General features: G+C 44.8%; 1 protein-coding gene across 3 annotated transcripts in view; it reads left to right on the top strand.

Annotated features, from left to right (window-relative positions):
- Positions 1 to 7,958, top strand: part of LOC112260302 (dipeptidyl peptidase 9-like) — a 33,346-nt gene extending 25,388 nt beyond the window's left edge. For all 3 annotated transcript variants that reach the window (XM_042328621.1, XM_042328620.1, XM_042328622.1), the window contains 6 exons: positions 1,032 to 1,177; positions 1,619 to 1,765; positions 2,234 to 2,386; positions 6,333 to 6,475; positions 7,122 to 7,233; positions 7,843 to 7,958. In XM_042328621.1, the coding sequence (XP_042184555.1) occupies positions 1,032 to 1,177; positions 1,619 to 1,765; positions 2,234 to 2,386; positions 6,333 to 6,475; positions 7,122 to 7,233; positions 7,843 to 7,935 (794 nt within the window). In that variant the 3' untranslated portion in view covers positions 7,936 to 7,958. The remainder of the gene's footprint in view (positions 1 to 1,031; positions 1,178 to 1,618; positions 1,766 to 2,233; positions 2,387 to 6,332; positions 6,476 to 7,121; positions 7,234 to 7,842) is intronic.
- Positions 7,959 to 8,737: the final 779 nt, after the last annotated feature.

Below are 8,737 nucleotides of genomic sequence, written 5' to 3'. Positions count from 1 at the left end.
CCTTGTCATTTTGAGGTATTGTGTAGATTGATGAGGGGGAAAAAATATGGCTGTAAATGTAACAAAATGTGAAAAAAGTCAAGGGCTCTGAATCAGAATGCACTGTATACTCTTCAAGAATCAATGGGTATATATCATTCCTTTAAAAGTCCAAAAATGTATGTAGCAATCGCAGATTACCCCTTTCAAAGACTTCCTTCCTCGTTCCTTGAGGCATTCACTGATCTAACTGTATAGGGGTAAACTCTACCAAGGGATTCTGAGTTGCTCCTATCCAGTTGTGTTAGATCTGTGATTACTTCAATGAAGTGCAGAGGGATGGTGTAAAAAAAAGGAGAAAGTATGCTTTGAATTTAAACTGCCCTTTACTTAGTCACTTCTGAGTGGCCCAACCCGTATGACTCACCAATACTTCACTATTTCATTGCTTTAAAGCAACATATCTTACTACGTCATTACAACGAGGTCATGGGTGTTTCATAGTGACCTTTGCACCATAGGTAAACCAAGCTAAATCCAGATCTTTATTAAATAATCCCATTGGTCTATTTTGGAGTAATACTTTGTGCGTAGTACATGTTGCATAATTAAGAGGAAATGTGAAGGTCGGCTATCTTTTTCTTTTTTGTTCCTAAAATACAATCAATATATAAATATTTAGAGTAGAGTTGAGGCCGAGCGGTGATTATTTCAAGGCAGTGGCATCACCAGGAATCTTTCACTAGGGTAGCTAAGGGGTAGTAGCTTGGTCGCTGTGTTGGGGGGAGTGGTGATGCCATAAGGCCACAGATTTATTAAAGCTACAATCTGGGATCTGTTTGATGTTCAATTCAGTTATTTATATATATTCGTGAATTTGAGAGTGGATACATTTCCCTAGCCCCATCCCTCAGCTATATACTAAAACGAGTAGCAGGGCTGTCGTTTTGCTGCAAAACTAATCCCAGATTGCAGTTTTTAAGCTAGGTGGGCAATTTTATGTCAGTCAATTATTGATGTCATCAGTACTTATTTCGCTGTGTGTATTTCAGGTTGCCCAGGAGACTACAAATCTCCGGAGATCTTTGACTTCCCAGGAAAGTCGGGCTTCCAGCTCTACGGAATGGTGTACAAGCCTCACAACCTCCAGCCTGGCAAGAAGCATCCCACAGTCCTCTTTGTCTATGGCGGCCCGCAGGTTTGTGGCTTCTCTCAGACATACAAGAAAAATGGTATGTCTGATTCCTGATAGAAATCCAGTCAGACCTGTGAGTACCGACGAGGTAGGAACAAGGGAAGGAGCCAGGGACTAAAATGGAACTGGTCCTTTATGACCTGTTTGTAACTAGCAATAATAGTGAATGCTTTCCTGTTTAACCCAGGAAATAGCCATTCCAAGCTCTGTCACCTTGCTTTTCACATACAGTAGCAAGACGTGTACAAGGCTGAAGTCCTGGGTTCACGATAGGGCTGACCCAAACCTCACTGCGCTTGCTAAGATATATTTTATTTTCGAGTGATCTTTTCCAGCATGGTTCCAGCATCTACGATGGATGCAGAATCAGGCCGGCCTTAGTGAGGCTCGGCTCTGCTAGGTTTGTCTCAGTGGTGTGAAAATGGGATCTGTGTGTATCCACAGGTCCAATTGGTGAATAACTCCTTCAAGGGGATGAAATACCTGCGCCTCAACACCCTGGCCTCCCTGGGATACGCCGTGGTGGTCATCGACGGGAGGGGCTCCTGTCAGAGGGGCCTGGAGTTTGAAGGGGCTCTGAAAAACAAAATGGTAGGATTGGTTTTCGAAAACAGCTATTTCCCTTCCAACCCATATCTTGCTTTTTGTTTATAAATGGTTTCAATACAAATGGTTCCGTCCTTTTGTAGTTAAGCGTTAAGGCGCCTGTGTTAAACTTTAGACATAGGAATGGCAAATTTGCACCTTGCTAACCAAGGCTGTTCCGGCTGTGCGTGTTCATTAAAGCACATGTGTGCAGCATATACCGTATGCTGGCTTCCTTTTATTTATTAATATTACTTCATACTATTTATTCATTGGGCAGCGCCGGTGTGACTATTTGGAATGTGCACTTCATATCTCTCACACAGCTTTCATCCAGACTATGAATCCTTTTGTGAATTTTAGAACCATGTTCATTCTACCCAAGCCATCTGGGCATGTGGATCTATCGGTGAGACTAACGCCCTACTCTCTCTCTCTCTCTCTCTCTCTCGCTCTCGCTCTGTGTGTTACCAGGGCCAGGTGGAGATCGAGGACCAGGTGGAGGGGCTGCAGTACGTGTCGGAGAGGTTCAACTTTGTGGACCTGAGTCGCGTGGCCATCCACGGCTGGTCCTACGGCGGCTTCCTCTCCCTCATGGGCCTCATCCAGAGGCCCAACGTCTTCAAGGTGAGACGCGCCACAGTTAAAGGCACCACTCCTGAGACAATAGAATACTAGAATCTCTAGATCTCGACTGGGCCGAGGTTCATTCCACAAAGTGTCATTACCTTCCCTCTACTATTTCCTTCTCCTTAAAATCAGAGTGGGCTGGATTGATTATGGATTGATTGAACCATAGATGGGATAGGTTTGATTTGATACATCTGTTCTGGATAGATGTAGTTTCCCTGTTTGTCCTCATGGTGTCGCTGTGGGTTACACGTCATTCCACACTGCAGTTCTCATCAGTAGTCTTGTAGCCTGTTCTTAGTGGTACTGCTCTACACATCACGGTGGCGAAGATCTATCGAAGTATATCTCTCTCACCACCACTTCAGGGGTAATAGGGGGCCTATTCAGGTTCTTGCCAATATGTACATTACTGCTTGACAGAAATCGGGCTTCAACCTGTCGTGTTGCGCTAACCCCTAATGCTGGAAATTAGTGCAAACTGAAGTGTGACGTTTTGTTGTTTCAATGTGTCAATGTCTTAATTGTGTCTTTCCCAATGGAGGCTGTGGAGGGAGAAATAACAGGACAGGCTATTCTAAAAAAAAAACAAATCCCCTTCATCAATCTACACACTATCCTATAATGACAAAGAAAACCCTTGACTTTTTCCACATGTTGTTACGTTACAGCCCCATTCTAAAATGGATGAGATAATATTTTCCCCTTCATCAATCTACACAATGACACATAAAAAAACGGGTTTTAAAATGTGTTGCAAATGTATAAAAAAAAAAAGAAAAGAAGCATAAATATGACATTTACATAAGTATTCAGACCCTTTACTCTGTACTTTGTTGAAGCACCTTTTGGCAGTGATTACAGCCTCAAGTCTTCTTGGGTGTGACGCTACAAGCTTGGCACACCTCTATCTGGGGAGTTTCTGTGCTGTCCCTAACTGCAAATAAATAAACAAGCCAAATAAATGAGAGAAAAAAATGGCAATGTTGTTGTTACATGAATCCACAGTATATATCGGCGCCGACAGAGATGGCCGCCTCACTTCGCGTTCCTAGGAAACTATGCAGTGTTTTGTTTTTTTACGTGTTATTTCTTACATTAGTACCTCAGGTCATCTTAGGTTTCATTACATACAGTCGAGAAGAACTACTGAATATAAGATCAGCGTCAACTCACCATCAGTACAACCAAGAATATGTTTTTTGCGACGCGGATCCTGTGTTCTGCCTTTCAACCGGGACAACGGAATGGATCCTATGCGGCGACCCAAAAAAACGAATCCGAAAAAGAGGGAAACGAGGCGGTCTTCTGGTCAGACTCCGGAGACGGGCACATCGTGCACCACTACCTAGCATTCTTCTCGCCAATGTCCAGTCTCTTGACAACAAGGTTGATGAAATCCGAGCAAGGGTAGCATTCCAGAGGGACATCAGAGACTGTAACATTCTTTTCTTCACGGAAACATGGCTCACTGGAGAGACGCTATCCGAGGCGGTTTAGCCAGCGGGTTTCTCCACGCATCGCGCCGACAGAAACAAACATCTTTCTGGTAAGAAGAGGGGCGGGGTTTCGTATTGCGTCAGATAACAATATTGACGAATACGCTGATTCGGTGTGCGAGTTCATTAGAACGTGCGTTGAAGATGTCATTCCCATAGCAACGATTAAAACATTCCCTAACCAGAAACCGTGGATTGATGGCAGCATTCGCGTGAAACTGAAAGCGCGAACCACTGCTTTTAATCAGGGCAAGGTGACTGGTAACATGACCGAATACAAACAGTGCAGCTATTCCCTCCGCAAGGCTATCAAACAAGCTAAGCGTCAGTACAGAGACAAAGTAGAATCTCAATTCAAAGGCTCAGACACAAGAGGCATGTGGCAGGGTCTACAGTCAATCACGGACTACAAGAAGAAATCCAGCCCAGTCACGGACCAGGATGTCTTGCTCCCAGGCAGACTAAATAACTTTTTTGCCCGCTTTGAGGACAATACAGTGCCACTGACACGGCCTGCAACGAAAACATGCGGACTCTCCTTCACTGCAGCCGAGGTGAGTAAGACATTTAAACGTGTTAACCCTCGCAAGGCTGCAGGCCCAGACGGCATCCCTAGCCACGCCCTCAGAGCATGCGCAGACCAGCTGGCCGGTGTGTTTACGGACATATTCAATCAATCCCTATACCAGTCTGCTGTTCCCACATGCTTCAAGAGGGCCACCATTGTTCCTGTTCCCAAGAAAGCTAAGGTAACTGAGCTAAACGACTACCGCCCCGTAGCACTCACTTCCGTCATCATGAAGTGCTTTGAGAGACTAGTCAAGGACCATATCACCTCCACCCTACCTGACACCCTAGACCCACTCCAATTTGCTTACCGCCCAAATAGGTCCACAGACGATGCAATCTCAACCACACTGCACACTGCCCTAACCCATCTGGACAAGAGGAATACCTATGTGAGAATGCTGTTCATCGACTACAGCTCGGCATTCAACACCATAGTACCCTCCAAGCTCGTCATCAAGCTCGAGACCCTGGGTCTCGACCCCGCCCTGTGCAACTGGGTACTGGACTTCCTGACGGGCCGCCCCCAGGTGGTGAGGGTAGGCAACAACATCTCCACCCCGCTGATCCTCAACACTGGGGCCCCACAAGGGTGCGTTCTGAGCCCTCTCCTGTACTCCCTGTTCACCCACGACTGCGTGGCCATGCACGCCTCCAACTCAATCATCAAGTTTGCGGACGACACAACAGTGGTAGGCTTGATTACCAACAACGACGAGACGGCCTACAGGGAGGAGGTGAGGGCCCTCGGAGTGTGGTGTCAGGAAAATAACCTCACACTCAACGTCAACAAAACTAAGGAGATGATTGTGGACTTCAGGAAACAGCAGAGGGAACACCCCCTATCCACATCGATGGAACAGTAGTGGAGAGGGTAGCAAGTTTTAAGTTCCTCGGCATACACATCACAGACAAACTGAATTGGTCCACTCACACAGACAGCATCGTGAAGAAGGCGCAGCAGCGCCTCTTCAACCTCAGGAGGCTGAAGAAATTCGGCTTGTCACCAAAAGCACTCACAAACTTCTACAGATGCACAATCGAGAGCATCCTGGTGGGCTGTATCACCGCCTGGTACGGCAACTGCTCCGCCCACAACCGTAAGGCTCTCCAGAGGGTAGTGAGGTCTGCACAACGCATCACTGGGGGCAAACTACCTGCCCTCCAGGACACCTACACCACCTGATGTTACAGGAAGGCCATAAAGATCATCAAGGTCATCAACCACCCGAGCCACTGCCTGTTCACCCCGCTATCATCCAGAAGGCGAGGTCAGTACAGGTGCATCAAAGCTGGGACCGAGAGACTGAAAAACAGCTTCTATTTCAAGGCCATCAGACTGTTAAACAGCCACCACTAACATTGAGTAGCTGCTGCCAACACACTGACACTGACTCAACTCCAGCCACTTTAATAATGGGAATTGATGGGAAATGATGTAAATATATCACTAGCCACTTTAAACAATGCTACCTTATATAATGTTACTTACCCTACATTATTCATCTCATATGCATACGTATATACTGTACTCTATATCATCGACTGCATCCTTATGTAATACATGTATCACTAGCCACTTTAACTATGCCACTTTGTTTACATACTCATCTCATATGTATATACTGTACTCGATACCATCTACTGTATCTTGCCTATGCTGCTCTGTACCATCACTCCTTCATATATCCTTATGTACATATTCTTTATCCCCTTACACTGTGTATAAGACAGTAGTTTTGGAATTGTTAGTTAGATTACTTGTTGGTTATTACTGCATTGTCGGAACTAGAAGCACAAGCATTTCGCTACACTCGCATTAACATCTGCTAACCATGTGTATGTGACAAATAAAATTTGATTTGATTTTGATTCAGGTGGCCATAGCGGGTGCCCCGGTGACCGTGTGGATGGCGTACGACACGGGCTACACGGAGCGCTACATGGATACTCCTGAGAACAACCCGCAGGGCTACGAGGAGGGCTCCGTTGCTCTGCACGTGGACAAGCTGCCCAGCGAGTCAGTCCCAGTTTACTGCACTCTACAATTCAACGAATCTAAGAAATAAGAATAGCCTACTTATATATATATATATACTGTAGATAACACTTTTGTAGTCTGGGTATAATGGTAGGCCCTGTTTTGTTGTAAAATGATCTTCCTTCCCATTTTGTTCATCATTTTTGGTTAAAAACGGGCATGGGTTTTGAGCGAAAAATGTCTCGGCTCAAATTTCAAGGACAGATGGGATGTTATTGAGTTTCACCATTGACATTTCTACAGGGGTGCAACTTCGGTTTTAGAAGTGGGGGACACACACATATATATATATATCTTTTTATCCATTCGGATAAACACTCCAAACAGCCTCCCCGACAGCTCGGAGGCGTCCGCATGGTCCTAAAGCACACCATTGCCTCATTGTTTTAAAAAAAAGAAGTCACATTCCAATTATAAAACTGCAGGGGACAAAAATGCAATTTCAGAATGTGGGGCGGCATGTCCCCCTCGTGCCCAGTGAAAGTTGCACACCCTGTATACATCTGTATACATTTTAAAAACCCAGGATATACTTACTATTGTATAGTATAAATTTAAACATGATAATTGAACTTCATTTTATGTCCATTTCCATCCCTTTTAAACCCTCTCCTTGTCCTAACAGGCCAAACCGCTTGCTGATTCTACACGGATTCCTCGATGAGAATGTGCACTTTTTCCACACCAACTTCCTGGTGTCACAGATAATCCGCGCTGGGAAGCCATATCAGCTACAGGCTAGTATTTTACTTTTTCTACAATTTATTAATGCGTTTTTCACATTTCTAGAATCAGCGTTAATGGCAGGTTATGGATAACGTATAGCCACTGGGCCAGAGGCATAGCAGCTTCTGCTGGATATAATCTTAATCACTTGGGTTGACGTAATGACAGTGCGATAACACAATGCAGCTGTCAAATTGGACAGCTTTGCTTAAAATACTGTAGGGCCTCAGTGTTGGAATGCAACAGTTGGGTAACTACTGTGCATCAACTATCTCTACGCTACCCATATTATTTTCTCCCTAACATTGTTGCACAATTAGAGAAAATACTGCTACAGTCTCTTCCATGTGCTGTCAAAGTGGGGCCCAGAAGCATACACTGGTATGTGCCTGTATAGCATGAAGCCAATGTCTTAATTTATTACTAAACTGTCACTTAAAAATTAAAGCCAGCAAGACCAGAAAGTTGGGCCCCTTTATTAGTGTACAGCTTCTTGGTATGAATGGGTTTCAGGGAATATTTTCAGAACATTGCAGATTGTAGGTAGCTGGAGTCACATGTGCTGTACAGTATGTACTGAAGTAGGAATTAGTGGTTGATTTTCCTCTGTTGTTTTGCAGGTCTACCCCAACGAGCGACACAGTATTCGCTGCCCAGAGTCAGGAGAACACTATGAGATCATGCTGCTGCACTTTCTACAACAATACCTCTGAAACCTGGGTGAACCCCCCGATAACCCCTCAACCTTGGCATAGAGACCTCGCACTCTGCAGCCACGCCCATCCACCCCACATTTACCGTGAACTGGAGATCTCACTCCATTATGCCTCCACCTCTCTCTCTTTCTCTGTTGCTAGCTATCTCCCTCTCTCTTTCTCTGTTGCCTGCTCTCTCTCTCTCTCTCCCATTCTTCCTTTCTCTCGCCCCCACATTAGGGTGGGGGGTAGGGTTAGGTTACCTAAGGTGATCCAAGGCAGTGTTATCAAGTTTCACTGTGGAATGAAAGGAGGACAACATTATCTGGAGGCTGAGCCGCAATCACTCTCCTTTGTTTTCCTCTTCACTGGAACCATGATTGTTTTGCCAAATGTTTTTCTTTTTCCTACATTTTATTCACTCAAGTCAGTAGTAGGAGTGGGGTTCCTCAAACAGGAAATGGAATCTAGACAGACAGACAGACAGGCAGACAGAAAGAATATAGCTATAATACTTACTGTGAGTTTAAGCCTTGGAGGTGGTGTGTAATGGCTAGCGGAAGAGACCCTGCCTCTACTTGCATTCATTAACTATTTTAAGTGTGTATTGTTAAAATAAAATATTTGTATGGATTCTTATTATTTTATAATGAGCGTCAAACGAAGTCCCTCATTGATATAAAGTCATTTTTGCGCCCTTTCTCTAATCTCGCCTCGCATTACATTGCTCAAGGTGTCGGCTTGCCCTCTGAAGATACAATATTTGCCAAAGTAGTTCTGACTTCTGATCATGCTGTTATTTTCTTTTTTTACTGCAATA

The sequence above is a fragment of the Oncorhynchus tshawytscha genome, linkage group LG10 (assembly GCF_018296145.1).
Source record: "Oncorhynchus tshawytscha isolate Ot180627B linkage group LG10, Otsh_v2.0, whole genome shotgun sequence".
Lineage (NCBI taxonomy): Eukaryota > Metazoa > Chordata > Actinopteri > Salmoniformes > Salmonidae > Oncorhynchus > Oncorhynchus tshawytscha.
This window is presented reverse-complemented; position numbering and strand designations above follow the sequence as displayed.